General features: G+C 47.2%; 1 protein-coding gene across 3 annotated transcripts in view; it reads left to right on the top strand.

Moving 5' to 3' along the window:
* Positions 1 to 22,865, top strand: part of LOC119164354 (spastin) — a 92,254-nt gene that overhangs the window by 47,255 nt on the left and 22,134 nt on the right. For 2 of the 3 annotated variants that reach the window (XM_075871497.1, XM_037416529.2), the window contains exons 4-9: positions 13,610 to 13,696; positions 16,479 to 16,562; positions 18,066 to 18,302; positions 19,846 to 20,072; positions 20,704 to 20,940; positions 21,891 to 22,037. In XM_075871497.1, the coding sequence (XP_075727612.1) occupies positions 13,610 to 13,696; positions 16,479 to 16,562; positions 18,066 to 18,302; positions 19,846 to 20,072; positions 20,704 to 20,940; positions 21,891 to 22,037 (1,019 nt within the window). The remainder of the gene's footprint in view (positions 1 to 13,609; positions 13,697 to 16,478; positions 16,563 to 18,065; positions 18,303 to 19,845; positions 20,073 to 20,703; positions 20,941 to 21,890; positions 22,038 to 22,865) is intronic. The other variant, XM_037416527.2, reaches the window with a different exon arrangement.

Raw genomic sequence — 22,865 nt, 5'->3', positions numbered from 1 at the left:
GTATGGTTCCGTTAACAGTAGCGCTGTGTGCTCATAGGACGCGAAATGAAGAAGGCTTGTAGGAAGCCCAATGTTTACACCTTGTTCCTTCCGCATATGCTCGGTACGTAGGTTGGTCAGTGTATACCTAAGTACGTAATTGCTGCCAAACCCCGCTAGGGGGGGGGGGGGGGGGAGCTTGTTGAGCTTTAGGTTGTGCGAGCGTGCTATAGTGCGAGGTTTTTCTCGTGCTATTCCGTGGTTTCGTGAGCGACCAGAACGGCGTGAAGTTAGGTACGATCGCCGATCGAAGAACCTGCTTTTAGTTTGTCGGAATAGCTCGGGGGTGGTTGCAAGACCAAATAAAACACGGATTAAATCGTCATCTTTCCCCAAGGTGTCGCGAATATGCGCAAGCGTGGAGTTATCGCTATCGCCGGTCTGTATTTTCGCGTGGTCGTGACGTTGACGAAGGCAGCAGATTGTACGTGAACGGAAAGTCAGATTTTAAACGGGAATCAGATTACAGCGATACGCACTGGCACTGCTAGCGGTGAGAACGGGGCGTCGGCCGTCGATCAAATGATCACCGTTGGGATCCAGTCTTATCTTTCTAGTCTTTATCTTTCTAGTCTTTATCTTTCTAGTCTTTATCTTTCTAGTCTTTATCTTTCTAGTCTTTATCTTTCTAGTCTTTATCTTTCTAGTCTTTATCTTTCTAGTCTTTATCTTTCTAGTCTTTATCTTTCTAGTCTTTATCTTTCTAGTCTTATCTTTCTAGTCTTATCTTTCCAGTCTTATCTTTCCAGTCTTATCTTTCCAGTCTTATCTTTCCAGTCTTATCTTTCCAGTCTTATCTTTCCAGTCTTATCTTTCCAGTCTTATCTTTCCAGTCTTCTATGGTGGTTCGCGCAATCTCTGCAACGAGCTTGAATGTTTGTGTCCTGCGCACGAGTTTAAAGGAATGATTTGCACGACCGTGAAACTTCTCGAACAGTGAAGCGCAATCTGCGCCGAGCATTGCTGACAGTCATTGTGGGTGTAAACCAAATACAGCTAAGTAGAAAACGCGCGTGGTAATATGAACCACCGAAATGTGAACGCCTTCTGTTTTCTCTCTCTCTCTCTCTCCTTACGCTCTATCAAACATTTGTTTGCAGCCTACCAACGCAAGGTATTTTAACTGGAAGCCGGATGCTTCACACTGTCTCTCCCGTGTATTCACGTTGCGGAGCGTTGGCCAGCGTAATTTATTTCCCTTTTTCAGTTGCCTCAGTTAAGCCGGTTTCGAACGATATAAAGCAGCTACTCCACCCGCCCCCCTCGTACGCGCGCACACACATTTTTTCCCGTCTCTTAGAGGTCGTAGTCGCTGTACGTGTGGGACGATGAGCGCGTGGTCTCATTTCCTGGGTCAGGGTTGCGAACAAGCCGTCTTTCCATGTGTATTCAAGCCAAGCCGACAGTGGCGTGTGTTTGTTTTTCCGAGTGGTACAGTTCTGTACCGCTCGGATCGATAGTTGACTTTCGTCTTCAGCCTGTTTTGCGCACTACTACGCGCTATTTTTTTCTTTTTCGGGGAGGATCTCTAAAAGTAGAACGGGCGTAGGTTGGAAACGGACTGGCGATGTCCTTGTTTCAGGTCGAGCGTAGATGTTCCGGACGTATACCTTCGTTTCTCCCAGGCTGCGGTGTGGGCCGTGAACAACTTGGGATCTCTATTTAACGTTTCAGTGTGTCGGCTTACTCCTAAAGGAACGCTAAAGACGGAAAATATTGCATTCGTATGAGTGAATAGTCGGTCCATAGTAGAAAGGAAATGACAAAGCAGCGCACCATTTTTGCCACCTGATGATGACATGAAGATTCCTGTTTGATGATGCCTCTTTGATGATGGGCTGCATCTGGTGACGAATGACTAATATATTTATGAACGACTCGGACCTGAGAAACGAAATTTCTAGCGTGGTGGGCAGAGTCAACATATATTGCGTTTCATACATCAGGTGCAAAAGTTGTGAAAGTAGCGAGACGTTTTGCAGTAAGTGCGTTCGCACCAAGAAATGTTACTACCGTAATGTGATTTTTTTTGTCGAGTCAGGCCCTTAGCCAGGGGGGAGCCTTGGGGTACATTCCTCCCCCCTCCACCGAAATTTGGATGTAGAAGGAGAGGGGGGGTTTGACGAGAACAAATAAAAGTAGGTGTTATTTAGGACAGTTAAGATTTGGGCTTGTCTTTACATACTTAAGACGAAAATAATAGCGCCAAATGAACGCGGACTCAAGACGACAACACACTACACAAACAATTCAACCCCCCCACCCACCCACTGAAAAGAATTCTTGCCTAAGGGTGTGGCTGAGCTGTGTAATAGGTGATTTGTGCTTAAAAAGAACACCGCGTTATTTATGCGATTGGCAGTTCTGGATCGCGTGCTGTCTGTTTTCGAATCGTGGCCGCCGCGAACAGTTCCGGTAGCGCGCATGCAGCATGAGCCACTTTCAGAGGCCACAACGACGAATTCATCCTAGCGTGAGACGCGCGTACATATACACATTTTCTTCTACAAACTTTCAGCATAAAGCTTTCATAACAGTTTATGTATAAGACGAAGCTTCGGGACTTTTCGTTAACGCTAAATGATATGGACCAAAGTCTATCATAGATCAACCTTAGGTGTTAAACAACGTATATTAAACAACTACAAAAAACAAAAGGGTTAAAAGCTGGTGTGTGGGTCCCCTATAGTACAGAGTTCCGCTGGTCTCAGCTGCCCTCCGCGCCTGTTCCAGGAGCGCCAGTAGGGCCTCCTTTTCCTTGCCGGTAAGCAAGGGCTCCCACTGATCCCGTTCTGAATTTTCGGGCTGGAATCTGAGGCGTCTCAATTTTGGGTGACCGTGGCTCACGTTCCCATGTAATGTGACCAAGCGTTGGCTGTTTTCCACACCATGGGCAAGAAACGGCGTATGCGGTTCTTTCTCGTGGATCAAAAGTACAGAAGGAACTCTGGCGCTGGTGTCTATATGGTAGCTGCAACGCACGGCGCTTGAGCGAGCACGGGAATGGCGGGTATAGTGCGCGAATTTGTCTCGTCTGCGGCGTGGAGCTGCTTTGGCACGAAACGAAAATCGGGGAAATGTTCAGAAGTTGCGATTCACCACCTTAAAACCTTTTGGGCTCGCCGATTCAAATCGGGTCACGTCGGGTTTCGGGAATGAAAATGGTTCGCTCGTTTCATTTGAAATGGAACCAACACACGGCAATGCCACAAGCGCGGTCGGAACCCACAAATTCCAATACTAAGCAAATCTGGCCACTATTCATCATTCCCATGATTGCTGAATGATCGCAGCGCCAGAGTATAGCCTCTAGTTGATATGCGTTTGCCTACAGGTGGCGACACTCTTGCGCTTCTTTTTAAATGTGGGGAAGGAAAAAAAAATCGCAGCATATCCACGAAGCCGAATGATGATGAGCGGGGTGAAGCGTCCGTCAGTCCGTCCGCGCTTCGGTGCGTCAAACGGACACATATAGACGGCGGACGGACGCGGCCAGCGGATGATTCACGGTTTGCCGATAAAAACCTTCCGAAGCTTCGCCCCCACTCGTCATCATTTACTCCGTGGATGTGCTGTGAGGTGGTTACTACGTACATGCATACATACGTACAGGTGACGACCGACCCCCGCCTTAAGGAGCTTCGCCCCCCCCCCCAAAAAAAAAAAAAAGAAATTGCCACACGGACACTCGTCCGCGTCTCTTCCTTGTACATCGAGTTTGGGTGTTCCCTTCTCTTTCCAATCCGGCCGGGGCGGATGCTGCTGCCGCACCGTTTCTCTTCTCAAGTCGCGTGTCTTTTGTTCGTTTACTTCCTCTTCGGAGCGGCTCTTCTCCTTTGTCTCGATAGCAGACTACATACACTGTGCGCGTGGGGTGAATGCCGCGAACGGCGTGCAACGTCCATGCTGGCCACGCCCACTTCTTTGGGGACGTTCATCTTTCTCGGAGTGCGGCCGGTTTTTTTTTTTTTTTTCTTCTTAGTAGACAAGGACCGGGCGCCCGCTCTGGACCACCATATAGCCCCCTTTTCCTGTGTGTGTATGTCAAAAGACTTACTCGTCTACGCTGGTGGAACAAAAAAAGGGTCCTAGCCTCCCCCGAAATGCTAAACTATCAAATGCAGAACTATGGTTGGTGTGGATAATTGAAGGGGCCGGTTGCCACGCCGGCTGTTATTGCCTCTAAAGAGCCAATGTCGTATGTTGGGAAGCTCAAATATGCGGACTCTCGCAACTGGCATGGCCCGCACTTTACTGTCTTCATCCCGTACATTTTATAATTTTCCTAATGAGCATGCTTGTGAACTATACGGACTTGACTGTTTAAGGGCTCCTTCTTCTGTGTTAAACGCAATAATAATGAGAACTAACGGACAACACTGCCAAGCAAAGTATAGGGGATGTTATTAGTAGTAAAAATAATCTAAGTGTGAAGAAAGAAACATGGACGCGAAGATAACTTGCTGTGTGCAGAAACCGAACTCGCGAACTCGTGTATGTTATATGAGAGACTCCTCTATTTAAATGACAGCCGTGAAAGCTTATTTTTTGTTCAGCCCTCCCCCGTCGTGCAGGTTAAACTTGCCTAATTATCGATAAATTATCGCGAGCTAGCGCCGCGTTCCCGATTTAATGAGGAAACATTGTGTTTTTGCATATCCCTATCCGACGACTGAGCTGAAGACCGGTTTTATGCGTTGTTCTGACCTTTAAGATGGGTCGTGCTTGAGTTTTGCTTCTTGTCTTTATGTGAGTGTATAGTGAGTTAACGCTGAATAATGGCGTTGTCACAAATTTTGTCATATCGTAATGTCCAATTTCGTCATATAAACTTTTGTGGATGGCCTCATATGCCATCCACAAGAGTTTTCGTCCCAAATTCACATTTCACTTTCAGCACGCCTCGTCCCTGCGAACAGAGGAACTAATTGGTCCGCGGTTTCATTAACACTCCAGGGGAAAAAAAAAATGTATGCCGGTGCTGGATCCTTCCTCTGCACGCTGCTCTGGAAATTAACGGCTAATGTCTTAGTGAGCGCGTTCGTCGTGATTTTCTTCGCATTGGCGGGATTTCATTGCGCACGCCATGCGCTTATACGTGTTTGCGGCTGGCGCTCTGCCATAATTCAAGGCTGTCGCTTCCTTTCTTGGCTGGGGAAACCTTGACCCAAAAGGGAGGCGGCTGAGTGTATGTTTATACAGGGCAATCCATTCACCCAGCACAGTTTTATTGCGATAGCAATTATATGGACAGTCTCGGCTGGTTTTTGCCATTGCCGCCGCTGTCATTCATGTATATGTACGCTATATACATACGGGGAAGGATGCGCTAGCCTCGTCTTTCTGCGGAGCGGACATTGCCTTTCCGGCCAAGGTCGTCTGCGCGCGCGCTTATCTCGCGAGTGAAGGAGGGGGGGGGGGGGTGCGTGCTCCGTGCTATCGCGGCAGCGATCAGCGCGCGCCTTGTGCCCCCATAGCAGGCGGGAGCTTCTGCGGGCTGCGCTTTCAACACGAAAAAAATTGGTGCCAAAAGTGTGCCGAAAGTGTGCCTGGAGCAGTGGCGGATCTAGAGGGGGGCGGTAGGGGTGATAGGCCCCCCCCCCCGAAGCCTGTCAGCACCCATCCCCCTCTCTTCATTGCTTGCCATGCACATGCTTTCACCACTTAGGAGAAATGAGTGGGACCACTGTAAGCACATATTAACAGTATTTACGCCATTACAGGGTTTTTGTGTGGTTAGAAAAAGTAATAACCACGCCCACCTCTCAGGTGTTAATTCAAGTGACCCCCCCCCCCCCCCTAAATTGTGTGGCTGGATCCACCCCTGGCCTGGAGCGGCCGTGTTCTCTTAAGGCGCATTTACGCTAGAGAGACGCGGCACCGATTTTGGTCTGCTGACTGTCTTTTGAGTGTCTTTTTCGTCATATTTACACTACATGACAAGAACAGTTCGTCAATGGTCTCTGAAGACTTTCCGTCCCTTGTGTTCACAGCCGTTGGCCAATTCTGTAGTCACACTGAAGGCACACGCAGTCACACCGACCAAACTTGCACACCTGCACCTCATTTTCAGCCATGCTCCCTGCTCTGCCATTGTCCCTGTCCGGCTATGCAGCGCAGCCCCTGCCATAATCCACGGCGTCCAGGGACGGTGGTGGCGATACACAAAAAGGAAGGAAGGAAAAATTACGCGGGATGCGCAAGATGCTTATTCAAGTGCTGTGGAAGCCTCGGAAGGGACATTGATATCTCCCTAAAGATTTCCCCCTTCGTGGTCGTTTGACGCAAACACGTGGGCAAATTTTTGCTCAGCCGCAGATGTGTTTTGCTGGTGTTTTCGGTCTGTCATTATGTTTTACACTACGACGACATGCCGTCTTCTGAGGCGTCGTCGTCGTAGGGTGACTCGTCCGCCGATTGTCTGCGTCTGTCTCGTGTCTTCGTCGCGTCGTGTCAGTGTCGCTCTAGTGTAAACACGCCTTTACATCAACGTTTTGTTGAGTTACGCGAGATCGGATGCTAGCCTTGCCTCGTGAAAAATTCGAATATGGTACTATCGCATTCATTGTTTCGCCCTTTTCGTGAAACTGACTTTTTAATATTTTGTGTATGTCTTCTCTTTCTACTTCCCTTAATACTCCATCCAGTGTATAGTAGCGTTCTTATCTTTCTTATCGCATTTCCTTATCTCCTTAGTGTAGGGTGTAGCAAACCGGGAAGCTTTTCTGGATAACTTCCCTGCCTTCTCCCATAAAGTGTTCTTAGATTAACTAGAAACGACTCTGGCGATGCGATCGTTCAGCCACCGTGGAAATGGTGGGTAGTACACAAATTTGCCTATTTGTTCTTGCGGGTTTCGACCGCACTTGTAGCTTTATTATTGGTTTTGTTTCGAATAAAAGAATGAACCTTTGGGAACTTCGCGAGCCGATTAGAATTGGTGAGCCCACAAAACGTTGAGGTGGTGAAGTGCAACTGCTGAATATTTTTCGATGGTCTTATCGCGACGAAGTGGATTCAGGCCACGCGGACTCATGCGCAGCCGAAATAACGACGATTAGGCAAATCTGCGTACTACCCGTCATTGCCGTGCTGGCTGAAGGGCCGTGTGTTGCAGCTCCCACATACACAAGCGCTAGAGCTTCCTTTAGTTGTAGGGCACTCTGTGCTTTCTCCTTCGATTTTGACTTTTTTTTCTTTGAGCTCTGTAAAAAAAAGCTAAGAAAAAGAACATAGTTGCTATCTCAAACCGCTATTATGTTGTAGCTATGTTGCTTGATTTTTGAAGTCCCCCGCAGGGGCGCCTCTGCAAGCAGGCGTTTGGTGTGTAGCGACACCACGGACCCGAGCTAACGGGGGAGTTTTGACTCCCTCCCACGCCTAGCCGTGCGTGGCTTTGCGTGTCCGGGGAAAAGGGGATCCTGGGGGTTGAGCCCACGCTGGGTGCTTGGACCTTTAAGGCCCCCCGGCAGGGGCAACACACCCCTTTGGCCCCGGCTTCACGTAGACGGCACCCCTGGGCTGACCCACCCAGGGGAAATCGGCAGTCGCCTTTTCCTATCTCTCTCTCCCTACATCTTCGTCTTTCTTACTTTTTTTAGCTTTCCTGTCTACTTCTCTCTTCTGTTTACTTCCAATTTTCCTGGCGGCAAGGGTTAACCCTGTGCAAATAGCATACTTTGGTCTAGGCGCATTGGGTTATGGCAGTGTTGTACGGCTGACGTCTGCAAGCTTTCAGTACCTGCAAACTTGCAGCGTCCCCTTGTTGGGCTTCGTGGTGGGTGGCCGCCAATGCTGCTGAACCAAAATAAGACCGGCATGCATGGAACATTCCCTCTACTGTCTGATCGTACCGGCCTAAAGCGGGTACGCACCGACGACATAAATTTCTTCAACCAGCCAATAGAAACTTTTCCCCACTTCCACGTCATTCACTGAGAAAAAACCGGAAAGCAAGCCAGGACCGTAACTCCTTTCGTAGTTGCCAGGTGTCTTACTGAAACTCTCGGGGCTGGATACAAAGTAACCAAAATGGCTAGCAGAGACCTTCTTCTCGAAATTCGGGACAAAGCACAATTTGTAAAGCTAGACAGCCTCTCAACGTTTGGTGACATACCGATCACCATAACACCACACAGATCCATGAACATCACTTGCGGAGTGGTATCTGATGCAGACTTACTTGAACTCACCGAAACTGAACTTTTGGAAGGGTGGAAGAGCCAAAATGTCAATAATGTACAGAGAATTATCATCAGAAGAGATAATAAGGAAATACCAACGAAACACTTGATACTCACATTTGCATCCAGTAAACTACCAGATTCCATTCAAACAGGGTATACCAAGACATCTGTCAGGCCGTATATACCAAACCCTCGTCGTTGCTTCCAATGCCAAAAGTATGGCCATGGCTCTAAAGCCTGTCGTGGTCGCCAGACTTGTGCACAATGTGGAGTCCTGGGCCACGTGTCTGAGAACTGCAAACAACCGCCGCACTGTATAAACTGCGAAGGAGACCATGCCGCATATTCACGTTCCAGCACATGCTGGAAAAAAGAAAAAGAAATAATTACATTGAAGGTGAAGGAGAACATTACGTTTAAGGAAGCAGGGCGAAGAGTCGCTCCATTCTACGGACCTACATACGCTGATGCGGCGCGTCAGGGGGCACCGCCGCACCAGCCCTCGCCACCCCTTCGGCCCGCGCATACCGAGCCGGCGGTTGTGGCACCTGCCCCCAAGGCGGCTGTAGCCCAGGCTACACCGCCTACTCCCAAACAGAGACCGGAGACTCCAGAGTCTTCGGGTCTCAAGGCCTCCCCTCACCAGGCGAGGCCCAAAATCCGAACTAACAGCCCCCACATGCGGGCATCCAGTGCCTCCGAGGAGGCAATGGATACGTCGGCACCATTGGTGCCGAAAGAGTGGCGTGGCTCCTTGGAGTGCGCCAAGAAAACAAAAAAGCAAATAACAGGGCCTGGCGACGGCCCTGTTAAGTGAACTCAAACTCCTCGTCTAAACAGCCACTCGCTTTTCGTACACACAGCATTATTCTACATTCACCATGAACGCTCAAATTATACAATGGAGCGTCAGGGGCCTTCTCAGAAACCTTGACGACATCCAAGAACTCTGACACGAACACTCACCAAAAGTGCTGTGTGTACAAGAAACACACCTTAATTCAAAACACACAAATTTTCTTCGTAAATACGTTATTTTTCTAAAGGACCGTGATGATGCCATGACATCATCCGGAGGTGTTGCCATCATAGTGAATCAAGGAATTGCATGCACACACAACTCCAAACATCCCTTGAGGCAGTGGCTGTTCGAGTGGTTCTTTTTGACAAACTGATCACAATCTGTACTATTTACATTCCTCCTAGCTATCAGCTGCAAAAACGTGATTTACACTCTTTAATTGATGAACTTCCGGAACCTTATGTTCTCCTTGGAGACTTTAATGCGCATAGCAGGCTATGGGGTGACTCTCGGTATGACGCGCGAGGTCGACTGATCGAACAGTTCCTTCTCTCGTCGAGCGCGTGTCTCCTAAATCGAAAAGAATCAACATATTATAATCTCGCCAATAACACCTTCTCCTCCATAGACCTAAGCATAGTATCTCCATCTCTTGTGCCTCTACTCCAGTGGAAAGTCGTCAGTAATCTGTACGGAAGTGACCACTTCCCCGTAGTTTTGAGCACAAATACAGTAACTGAGTGTCCACCACGTGTTCCCAAGTGGCTCATAAACAGAGCCGACTGGGAACAGTTTTATACCATCGCTCGTCTAGGTTGGAATGGCATATGTACTTTGAACATTGATGTTGCTGTCAACTTCTTCACAGCGTTTTTGATTGATGCTGCAACAAAATGCATCCCACAAACAAATGGACACCCTGGAAAACGGCGTGTGCCATGGTGGAACTCTGAATGCCGAAACGCGCGCAAACAGCAAAACAAAGCTTGGAGGCTGCTTCGGAACTCACCGACAGCCGAAAATCTTGACACCTTCAAGAAAATAAAGTCTCAAGCTAGGAGAACGCGTCGGCAGGCCAGAAGAGAAAGCTGGCAGAAGTTTTTGTCAGGGATCAATTCATACACACAAGAGGCCAAAGTCTGGAACATGGTCGGTAAGATAGCAGGGAAACAAGTACACACACTTCCACTCGTAAACACTCAAGGTGATACCTTGGAAGATCAGGCAAACTTCCTCGGTGCACACTTCGAAGAAGTATGCAGCTCGTCCTACTATACTGACACTTTCCAAAAATACAGAACAAGAATAGAAAAGCAGAAACTCGAACAGAAATCCACTAGATACGAGGCATATAACCAAGCTTTCAGTCTAGCTGAGCTCCGAACATCTCTAAACTCCTGCAGTACTTCTGCCCCAGGTTCTGACCGTGTGATGTATGAAATGTTAAAAAACCTACCAAACGAAACCCGAAAGACCTTACTTTGTTTGTACAATGCTATTTGGTCTTCTGGAACTATTCCTACCTCCTGGAAAGAGGCTATTGTTATTCCCATTTTGAAAGAGGGCAAGGACCCTTCTTTACCCTCGAGTTATAGGCCTATAGCACTTACAAGCTGCTTGTGCAAAGTCTTCGAAAAAATGATAAACTGTCGACTTGTACATTTTCTTGAAACAAATAATTTGCTTGACCCATTTCAGTGCGGGTTTCGAGAAAGTAGATCCACCACAGACCACCTTGTTTGTATCGAGGCACAGATCAGAGACGCCTTCGTCCATAAACAATATTTTCTCTCTGCGTTCCTCGATATCGAAAAGGCTTATGATACAACATGGCGTTTCGGAATTCTAAGAGACCTGTCCCACCTTGGTGTGCGCGGAAGAATGTTTCATATAATTGAAAGTTACCTGTCAAACCGGACATTCCGTGTAAACCGGACATTCCGTGTCCATTTGGGCAGTGTGCTCTCTCAAACATTTGTCCAGGAAACAGGCGTGCCACAAGGTGGTGTGCTTAGTTGCACACTTTTTATTATTAAAATGAATTCTTTGCACTTGTCCATTCCCCGCAATATGTTCTATTGTACATATGTCGACGACGTTCAGCTTGGCTTCAAGTCATGCAACTTGGCCATGTGTTAGCGGCAGGTTCAGCTGGGTTTAAATAAGGTCTCCAAATGGGCAGATGAAAACGGATTTCGACTTAACCCACAAAAAAGCACGTGTGTCTTGTTCTCTCGAAAGAGAGGCATGCACTCGGAACCTGACATTCGACTGAACGGGCAACGTCTGTCCGTCAAAGCCGAGCATAAATTCTTAGGCTTAATCTTGGACAACAAGTTGACCTTCGTACCCCACATAAAGTATTTAAAAACAAAATGTTTAAAAGCCATGATTGTTATAAAAGTGTTGTCACGTACTACGTGGGGTAGTGAGAGAAAATGCCTCATGAACCTGTATAGAAGCCTAATTCGCACCCACTTAGATTATGGGGTCATTGTTTATCAGTCTGCGACTTCAAAGTGCTTTGAAGATGCTGGATCCCGTGCACCATTCGGGCATCCGCCTTTCTACGGGTGCTTTTCGCACCAGCCCCGTAGAAAGCCTTTACGTTGAGTCAAATGAGTGGTCGCTTAATCTGCAAAGAACCTACATGTCCTTTGTATATTTCCTTAAGGTGAAAGCAGACAAGAGGCACCCCTCATATTCTACTATTAATGACTTGTCGAGCTCCATTCTTTTTCAAAACAGGCCTTCAATGAGGCAGCCCTTCTCAGTTCGCCTGAGGGGTCTAGCTGAGGACACTGGAGTGTCACTCGAACACACTTTAATGGCTCCTGTAGCATACCCGCCACCGTGGCAGTGGCAGACTATAGATTGCGATGTGTCTTTCCTAGAAGTTACGAAACATGTGCCTATTGCCCATATTCGAACATACTTCTTGGAACTTCAACACAAATACACACGTCCTGAGTTTTTTACAGATGCCTCTAAGGCTAACTCCTCTGTGTCCTACGCTGCTGTTGGCCCTTCCTTTTTCGGATGCTGGCCCTCTACATCCAGGCACAAGTATTTTCACAGCGGAAGCTTACGCGATACTTGTGGCAGCTAAACACATCAAACAATCACAAATACAAAAAGCAGTAATATATACAGACTCCCTCAGTGTGGTAACGGCTCTGCACAGTCTTAAAAAACAAAAAAACCCTGTCCTCGTTTCACTTTACTCCATTTTATGCACACTCTACACACTCAAACAGCATGTTGTAGTGTGCTGGGTGCCAGGGCACCGTGAGATCCAAGGCAACGTGAGGGCGGATCAGCTCGCTGCATCCGTCCATGAGAGCACCGCCATTACATCCATATCAATCCCGGCCCTTGATCTTAAGCCGTCTCTCAAACGAAACCTCAGGGACTACTGGCAGAGCAAGTGGGATACACACACACGAAACAAACTACACATTATCAAGCCGCACCTTGGCCCTTGGCCACCAGTATCAAAATCACGTCTAACAGAGGTAACACTAACAAGACTCAGGATAGGACACGCATACATGACACATACACATCTTTTGTCGGGTGGTGATCCAACATTGTGTGATAAATGTGGTGAGGCATTAACAGTTCTTCACGTTTTAATTCAATGTAAACAGTTAGAAACTCTAAGAAAACAACATTTTCCATTACCCTACCGACAACGTATACCGTTACACCCTGCAATGTTCGTCGGTAGGGAACCGCTTTTTAGTCATAAATCCTTGTTAGCGTTTTTAAAAGCACTTCATAGTTTTCATATCGTATACCCGGGCATTCCGTAGCACAACCTCTCCAGAGAGGTTTTTGCTGCGGTGGCTACCCAAAAAAGCACTTGCCTCACGGCCCTTGGACGCAAGGGTATGAACGAGTGAGGCACTTGTGCTAATGCCAGACATGTCCACCATCGTTTTTCATTATCACCAACTTTTGTCACCTATTCACACCACACACACCTTTCACGCCATGGTTATGATTTTATTACTTGTATGTTTTTACCCGCCTTGTTGCGAGGAATTTTATGGCCTTTATACAGCCGCTAATCATAATCATTGTCCACATTCTTCGTCCCATGAACTGGCGCTCTTTGGCCATCAAATGGCCCTTGCGCCAAAAAACACCATATATCATCATCATTTTTGAAGTACTGATTGCGACGTCGTATTTCGACGTTAAAATTTGATTTGCTCTCTTATATATTCAATCCTTAACTTTGTTTTGTTTATTGTTTTTTTTTCTTGTTTTTGATTTCACGCTGTTTATTTCGGTTTGAACCACGTCTGAGAGTGTCGGTGGACACGTGTCTGCGCTAACAGGTAAGTTGTGTTGTGGCTTATAGAAGCCGTTGATGCTACCTTGTCTATGCCAAGTGCCATGCCGTGTGAAGGATATGCAATGGCTGCCTCGCCGTACTTGTTGAACATAAGGAGCCATATGTAAGTGTGTGTACGAATATGTTCCACGCTGCAGGCAGTTCCCGGAGAACACGCAATTGAAGCACGTAATTTTCGTCAGTTTGCGTTGGCCAAAGTTTTCGACTTTCTGCCTGCAGATCTCAAGGAGTTGGCCATCGACCTCTACCGCAAGGGTATCGAGGAACTACAGAAAGGAATCGCCATCGACTTCTCTCAAGGAAAAGGTCGGCTTCCCAGTTTTCTGTTCTGCTAGCTGTTCATCGTTCATAAGACGACTGAGTGTGTAAACTTGCATTGGTTTGGGTGTGGCAGTTACGCCTGTAACACCCCAAAACCTGGAGTGATGCGAAGAGGGTTTAACTTGAATTGAGGACGACGCACCGTGCAGTGGAAAGGAAAATGGTGGGCGTTAGCCTTGAAGGATAAGAAGGTAGAGTAGATCAAGGAGCAAACGGGTGTCAAGGACATTTTAGTCGAAGCGAAAAAGTAGAGACATGCGCGGGCGTGGCATGAATCGCGTAGGCATGATAACCGTTAATAAGACTGGATACCCAGAAGGCAAGTACTGGGGAAGCAGAAGGTTGACTAGGCTGGTGAGGATAGAAAGCTTCCGATGTTAAGGTGGTTGCAGGAATCACATGATCGTGTTGATTGGCGAAGCATGTCGGGTACCTTTGCCACGCAGTGGGTGTGGCCGTGCCGATGTCACACTGCAGGGCCCACTGAGTTTCGTACATGTATTTCCACATCTTGAAGATGAAACACAGCCTCTGTGGCGTAGAGGGTCAGTGTGCGGCCTTAAAGGAGCTGTTGGGTTCGCCAAGAACAGTATACTTGTAATGGGGCAGTGAGAGATACATTAAACAATTGAAATCTTTACTCCCACTCACAAGTCTCACGTGTATCTTTTTAAAAACGTCTTACCGATGTGATCAAGAAAACCCGAAATCAGACGCAAGCTGCCGCAACACGACTTTGTGGAAGCCCCGCCTCCGCAGTTTTCACTCTAGTGACTTGATAACTCTTCAAGTGTAGTTCACTTCGCTGTACGCTGTTACGACGAACCTTTAACTCGTAAAATGCGTAGTACTTGCATTAGCCGAGAAAAATTGTAAAAAGACCAAAAAACTGCCCAGAACATGAAAACCGATTACAGAGAACTGGGGCGGGTTGTCTTTGCTTTGCTGGGTTGTCTTTGCTTTGCTTTGCTTTGCTGCTTTGCTTTGCTTTGCTTTGCTGATGAGCGTCGCGCCCTCTTGTGTGACTGCGCAGCTTCGTTTTGGTGCGTGGCCGCGCCATGCAGTGACTCTCTGCAGAGCACTGCCGCAAAGAGCGGTGTTCACTCCAAGAATGTAGAACCCTGTATACACTGCAGTTGCAGATGCGAAGAAGCTCTTTGACTGGCCTGTGTAACGCTGTCCCTCCGTGCGCACCCCTCGTCTCGCCGCAAGTGTTGGAGCAGTGCCAAGTAGGTTGCGCCCTTCGAGTAGTACGCGGTGACGTCTCTCTCTCTCGCCTGCCGAGCGCTCGCCGCGTGTCAGCTCTCTCTCTCTTGCTTCACCCTCTCCACCACTTGCAATGCTCGAGCCCACTCCTCACGTGGGCATCGGCTCACCCGTGCCACCTCCCTCAATCTGTCGGCGAGAAGCTGCGAGCCGGCAAGTGCACGCGCTGTGCGCGCTTCGAGAATCTGATAACTGCGGCGCCGACAACGTGGACAGCGCGCTGCTGCTTGCCGCGTGATGGCGCCGACAGACGGGACGCCGTCGCGGCATGCATCCTGCTAGTGTGCGCGTACCTTTCCTGGCTGTCGCCGGCGTTGCTAGGGTTAGCGCAGCCGATCACGTTCGTGAATGGAGGCATCACCACCAACGAGGCGTGAACCAGGGAGGCCGCATGCAAGCGCCGGCAGTGGAGGACCAGCGACACTGACGAGGTGCGACTCGCGCGAGTCAGGAACACCGATCGCGTTCGAGAATACAGATGGCGCGAGGGTAATACCGACAACACGGGAGCCAAATGAAGCCGAGCGCAAGCGTCTTTAGCGCGTCCCGTCTCCTGTGTCTTCGCGTTTCAAACAAACGTTTACTCGAGTAAACGCTACACCGAATTTCGCTTCACATTGTTGTTTCAGCACCCACGTCGACGCCCGTTTCAACCGGGTCAATGCTGTGCGCACCTCTGCTGCTTCGCATTCCATCACAATAGATGGTCCATAGTTTTTTTTTAACTGACCAAGCTGCCATGTTGTTGAGCAAGGTGCATCGCAGGAAAACTAGCTTTTTAGTCTGGAAAAAGGAGATTTAGGAAATAGGCAAGATCGGAGACCTAAATATATTTGTCGGGCTATTTTGCAGACTTCGTTGATATCACCTTCGAAGCGGTGTTTATAAACTGCGCCACCGTGGCCATATTGTGTGTCGCCTCGCACCAATGGTGTTGCGCTCTAGGTTTCCGATAGTCTGTTTCACTGCCACACAGATGAACTATGCGGGGGAGCATGTATATGAGGTTCCATTTTTAAATGTCTGTTTGAAATCTTTGCTGGACACCATAAGTTTCAAGGAGTATATTTAGTTTTTGGGGCAATGAATTGAAGAATTTTTTTTAAACATAGTATGTTAAGTCTGTGGCCCCATCATTGGACAATATACTTATTTTTAATGGATTGGGAACTACATAGCGCCTTGCAGGTGCCCTGGAAATCCAAGGTCATGGTGTTTGGCGTGCTGTCGCCACTTTATTCTCGTGGCGAGCTTGCTTATTTTCAATCTGTGAAACGGCAATTTATTAATATAAGAAAAAAAAAATTTTTCTTCGCTATCATTTCAAGACAATGTTGTCTGTTCAGTCAATGTCATGTACTCGTGTGTTTAGAAGACGCACGTGCGTTAGCAAAAAGCCCTATAAAGCATCCACTATTTTTTAGGCAAAAAAAAAACTTCGTTTCCATGGGTAAAGAAATACGGATAAACAAATTTCTGTCATCTTTTTTGCTAAATGCAGGTCCTTCTTGGGAGCGAGCGCACAGGCTTACAGACAAGATGAAGGTGAACCTCGACATGGCCAAGGACAGGCTCGACTTCTTAGGTTGGCAGAATCTTTTTTTTTTTTTTGTCTTAGTCGGGAAGCTGCTACAGCATGGCCAAACAGGTTTCCTGCTGTGCTACTTGATCCAGTTTGAAAGATGTTGGTCCTTTTGTGGCATTTTTATTGTTTCGAAGACTGCGATAACTCAGTGATGATTGAAGAGAACAGGTGTGCTCTGTCTGTGATAAAGTGGTTGTGGGGTTTAATTGTTGAGTATCTACATGATTGTACGTCGCAAATAAAACACATATCAGAAGATATGGGCTGTTTTCTCTCCTCTGAACTTGTTATATTTGCCCTCTGCAAGCATTTCAGATATGTTCTCATTTCGGTTCACATGTGCGGCGACGAATGCGAACTTGTGTGAGCACTGTGCACCCTTGCGCCTCTTCACTGCATGGCTTTTAGCCTGAAATCTGCCAGGATTTTTGCAGTGATGTCTTACTCATGTGCCTGTAGTTAGTTTGCTTGAATTGTGGTGTCATTGTTGTGAGTCCTGCAGTAAATGTAGCTGCTTCACGACACACTGCACAGAATTGGTGTGGAAAGCGAATAGCTGGAGCTGTTCCTTTTTTACCTAATGTGCAGCCCATTTGGGAACATCCTGCTTCACTTGTGTCATAGTTCGTAGTTCGTAAGTTGCTCAAAAGGCATGGCATACTGAAAAGTAGGGGTTGCGGGGACAAAATTTATTGATTTCAGGGAGAGCGAAATTTTTAGCACGCTACTAACAAATAAAACGACATAGCAGGAACCACAGGGAATGAAAAAAGGGAATTCTTATCTCTTCAGGCTTGGCTTTCCATGTGTGTCACATTGTATGAGAGCCGGACATTTAGGTTGATTCTTTTAGTAACTGCTGCAATAGCTTAACCACTGAAGTATATCACTGCCATAATGGATATGTGTTTGATTCCCAGCCATGGCAGTCGAGTTTGGATGGAAGAGGGTGCAGCTGAGATGGTGTATGTGCAACGAAGCAGATGGAAGAGCTTTAGACAAATTGAAGTATACATGTGCTCAGTAAATGACTGCAAGTCTAGGCACACAGCCATAGGCGTGCGTACAGAGGTGGCAAGGGGGGGGGGCACCTGCTCCTCTTCTCTTTGTGTCCTAAGAGGGGAGGGGGCGTGAAGTATGTCTTATACATACTTCACGCGAGGAGGCACTGCGACAAACCGCCTTTTTGCCCCTCCCCCCCCCCCTGAAAGGGAATCGTACACACGCTTGTGCGTGTAGCTGTCGGAAGGTGTAGAGGCGCAGTTTTTCCACCGCCGCAGTCGATATGTGCATCCGGCTGTGCAATGTTTCATGAGCCCATCAATAGCTTCTAGTGGTTATTGTGAATTTTCAGTCGAGGCAAAAATGCTTGAGGCCTGTGTATTTAGATTTAGATACACGATGATTGTATCACAATTACATTAGTGCATTGGCACACCGCTTGCATGCCCCTCCTCCCTGTGTTGCTGCTGCATGTGTCTGGCATTTGCATGTGCTGCGCAGAGAGCATGGTCAAGATTGAGCACCTCGGCGATGACTTGCCCTGGCATGCGGGCGTGGCCCGGCCTCAGGCCAACCAAAAGCGCCGAGCATGGCAGAAGGCGGCACCTGGCCACGACGCAGCCGGGAAACTGGACGGCCCCTCGTGGCTAAAGATGGCCGAGAATGGCGGTCCTGGCAGCCAAGTGAATGACAGGCATCGGCGCTGCCTGTCGCCGCCCCTGTCGCCGCGTTCAGGTGGTCAGTGTTTTATTGCGTGGCATTCAGCCCTCTTCTATTCATTAGTTAAGCTGTGGTGTGTTTTTACAACAAAGCTGCAAGGTTTTTCGTTTGTCTGCATGGATTGTACAGAAAACTTCGAGTTGCAGTGGCAGAGAAGGAAATGAAAGTGGAAAGAGAGGGAAAAAAAGCATCGCATAGCCTTGTATAGTATACCAAAGGTTTTCGTGCTTGTTAAACAACCCCAGCTGGTCTAAACTTTCAGAGGCTTCCACTGTAGCATCTCTCATGTAGTAGTGATTTTTCTATGTAAATCCCCAATAATCATGTTATGTATCACCTGATAGAGGAGAAATGTGTGTTTCAATGTGCAACATTTCACCGTTACTACTCTAGCAACACCCCCCCCCCCCCCCCCCGTCTGCAGTCGCAGTCGGGTGGTTTCTTTGTTTGAGCATTTGACGGCAGTTCCTAACACTCTGAGGGATGTTATTGCTTCCGCCCTCCAAGCAATAAAAGATGGGCCTGCTCTTTAGATCTCTGCTTCAGCAGCCCTCGCTCGCGTTTACCCGAGCGTAAATGTTATGATGCACAAGGACATGTTATTGTTTCGGACTCGTTAGGGAACACGGCAGCAGCGTCGAAATCCCTCTGAGAGTGTTCATATAATTGCTATTGCAATATTAATGCAGCTTGTTTACCGCTAATGAAGTAATGAAAATATGATCTGCCTTCGGTTCCCCTTTTATTTGATTTGCGTGCTTATTTTTCGAATTTTCTAAACGAACCTGCTTATAACTAAATCCTCTTTATAACGAATGTTTCCGGGAGTTCGTCAGTTTCATTATATACCGGTTTAACTGTATTGATTTGTTTGTCTTGCTTTATGGGACCAGGTAGTGTTGGCTAGAGGGTGGCCTAGACTTCGTCTCTTTTGGCTTCGAGGGAACACCCTTCTTCATCAACACCTCCTCGGTGTTGATCTCATTGCGAATTGGGGGTGTGTGCTCAATTGCATATATATGTCGCCTTGACCTGCAGTTTTGGTACTGAAGTGTCGTTGCTGGTCATTGTTTGCTTGTGAACTTGTTTTATGGGAGAATGATTTTTTTATTGCAAAAGCTAGCCAATATTTTACGGCCTCAAATTGCAAGTAACTGTCATAGGGTTAGCGCAGGACAAAAGTAGGACAGTATAGGCCCTTGTTTTTTTGGCAGTGAATTGTAGGCCTCAGAGGTATTTTGATATAATGACCATGCGTGAGCCATATGCTCCCGAGTTGGGTTGGTGCTTTAAAGGAACATTAGAGAGAAAGACAACTTTTTGCGTTTTAGTGAAGTAGTTTCACAGTCCCGAAAACATTGCTATTAGCACGAGACGACACTTGGTAAGCGAGAGAATGCATGAAAAGAAAATTCGGGTGGAGACGCCACCTTGAGATTCGTGCACCAAACACAGTCGCGTCACAAAATTTAAAGGAGTCTAGTGGGTTCTGTGAATTTTATCGGTAAATGAAGTACATTTTCATCGGTCTCTTCCACGTTTCTTCTCTGGTGCACTGCAGTTACGCTGAGGAACCAGGCCGCAACAACATCACGGCCAGGAGTGACGACGCAGGCAGTCGCCCCACGGGCCCAGACACTGCCTCGGAACACGACGGCCGGAGGTGCTCGGACAACGGCCAAATCCCCGTCACGAGTTTCCCGGCCAGCCGCCAACGAAGCTGGACCAACGCCAACGGCAGCAAGGCGGCGGCTCAACCAGCAACAACCAAACGCGCAGCAACCCAAGGTGCGAGAGCATTTGAGAAGTTATTGGTGTTCAACGATTACTTGACTTTCTGAAGGTAGTCGCCGCAACGGTCTGCTGGTCTGAGACATTAAAACCAAGAAATAAATAATAAACTAACCTTTTGAAGCTTTGCAACCAAAGCTGCGTCACAACATACACCTAGGGTTTCTAGATCACCTTAGTTAGTGAACTGCATTCATGAAATCACTTCCACAAGGATTGGGATAGAGAACAAGATTGCAACGGGAGTAGAACATTACGAATAATATCTGCTATCCTAGCCATTAAATAAAAAAGCCTTTTATATATCTCGCACCAGTGCCACAACTGTTGCAGCGAGTTGTGATGAAGTAGTTTATTCACAACAGATAAGCGATATTTGTTCGTGGTAGCACACTGTGGCCTTGCAAAGCTCTTCGTTCTCCTCTTCTCATAATCTTTGCCTCTCCTATGTCTGTGCGATATTATCGCTTAAAACGTTACAATATCGTCCTTTGTGTCGTCCCTTCGTGTGCGTGCCAATTGTGTAACCTGTTGTGCACTGTGGTATGCCGTAATGCTATAATATCACTTCACTGAGATACCTTATCTTGAGTCGAAGTGAGACATTCCCATGAAACTTTTGCCCTAGGGTCGGCAGCCACCTGCTGCAGCAGCGCGGCCTGGCTCTAGAGGAGGATCCTTCCGGGGCGGTAGCGAAGGAAGGCGGGTGTCGACGCTAAAAGGCGTGGACTCGCGGCTCGCCCACATGATCCTCGACGAGATAGTGGACGGTGGGCCTGAGGTGCTTTTCAGCGACATTGCTGGCCAAGAAGTGGCCAAGCAAGCACTCAGTGAAATGGTGATCCTGCCCACAGACAGGCCAGAAGTGAGTTGATGGCTTTTTTCTGCAACCTGGGAAGCACGTTCACCTTTCTCGGTAAATCGAATTCAGATAGGGCTGTGTGAATGTGTTAATATCAGTGTTTGAATGCATTTCTGCAGTCTGAAGACAAATTCCAAAATTTTGAACTGTGCTCAAAGCTTAATATAACGAAGTAGGATATAACGAAATATTGGTTACGACGGAGTAAATAAAAAGTACTCTTGCAATAGAATATAGTGTTGTTAACAAATCTTTATAACGAATTTTGAATATAACAAACTTATTTTCGTGCAAGATGCAAATTTGTTATAACAAAGTATGAGTGTATTTGGAATGTACATATTTTATCATATACGATGAATGGAAAAAAAATAGTGGTTTTGGTGTCTTGAGAGTCCGCCATGCTGTGAAGTTACGTATTCACATGCGCACCTGCGCATGCACACGTGGACATGTTGTAACACTATTTATAGCACCATTCATTAATGGAGTATAGCCACACTATTGCAAATGTCGGGCTGTAAGGGTTCTGACGTTGCAGTAACATTATGGCAACAATACAGGCTAGTATATATTGCCTACATTCCAATAAAAATGTTGAAGATCTTCAAAAGGTGTTTAATAGACTTAGAGTTAAGCGTAGCAAATTTCAAAACATTGTCCTAGCTCTTATAGATTTGCCCTTACCGTTATTAAAATGCTTTTTTAAAATGCCATTTTGCTTTTTCGCTTCATGCCAAAACATCAAAATTGATAGGGGTGCATGATGCATGGACAGTATAGTCCCCAACTAATTGAAGTTGGTTAGTCAGTTGTTTATTGGAATTGTTTGGTTGGCGTGCATTCGTCAGTCAGTCAAATTGCTTGACTGATTGTGCTGCTGTTGCAGTTCGTTGAGTGAGTCTCAGGTGAGAGGGCATGTGTTCAGTCTGATATTATTTTCTTCACTACAGCTGTTCACAGGTCTGAGAGCACCGCCCAAGGGCCTATTGCTGTTTGGGCCACCAGGCAACGGGAAGACTATGCTGGCGAAGGCAGTCGCCCACGAATCCCACTCTACATTCTTGAACATCAGCGCGGCCTCGCTAACTTCGAAATACGTGAGCACCTTTTCGTAGAGTGTCTCATGCTCAAAGCAGAAAAGGAGGAATTGTCAAAGCAGCGAACAACTTAAGCTTTCAGTGTGTCGGCGCGTATCAGGGTTGCCACTGACTTTCAAGTGAAGTTTGCCAAAGGACGAGCAAAATGTCTCCACAAGTCGCCATTTTTCTTCAAATATTGCCAAAAAAGTCGCCACTCTACGTGTGGCATCACTAGTACTAAAAAGTTGGCCCCGTATCTGCATGTTTCACTGCAAATGTTGTCGAATCACAGGAAATCTGTGAATTGTATTCTGGTGGCGCTGCATTAGAGTGCCTTGATCAGTGCAGTGAAGGCTAACGAGCGCATCGAGGCACGTTAGACACGAGCACTACCTGCCAGTTATCGTCAAAAACGAAGCAAGGTGTGCCCACCTGTCTCGGAGGCGATAAGGTGTAGAGTGCAAAGCGATAAGCAGGTGCCACCACCTGTGTCGTCTTGGTAAACTGTTGGAAACACTTGCCTTCTTGAGCATAGCGTTGCATTGTCAGCGCAGTGCAATAAACGCTACGGCCCTTAGAATTCCTTATGTATGCATTCCCTAGTATAAAGACACACATAGAGAATATTGACATGTTATTATGGTGCCTCAGATATGTGCAATAATTGCTTTTTAATTGACAATCACACAAGTATGAACGCTTAAACTTGAGCAATGTTGGTGGGATCTGCAGATGGGGTTGGCCATTTGGGGTATCGTTCGCAGCCGTTTGGTATATCGTTAGGGCGGACACACAAATGTACAGACAGACAGAAAGACAAAAATTTTTGCAGTGAAGTACCCCAAG

Source organism: Rhipicephalus microplus, chromosome 8, assembly GCF_043290135.1.
Source record: "Rhipicephalus microplus isolate Deutch F79 chromosome 8, USDA_Rmic, whole genome shotgun sequence".
NCBI classification, from domain to species: domain Eukaryota; kingdom Metazoa; phylum Arthropoda; class Arachnida; order Ixodida; family Ixodidae; genus Rhipicephalus; species Rhipicephalus microplus.
The sequence above is the reverse complement of the archived record's forward strand: the minus strand, read 5'-3'. Positions and strand labels throughout refer to the sequence as shown.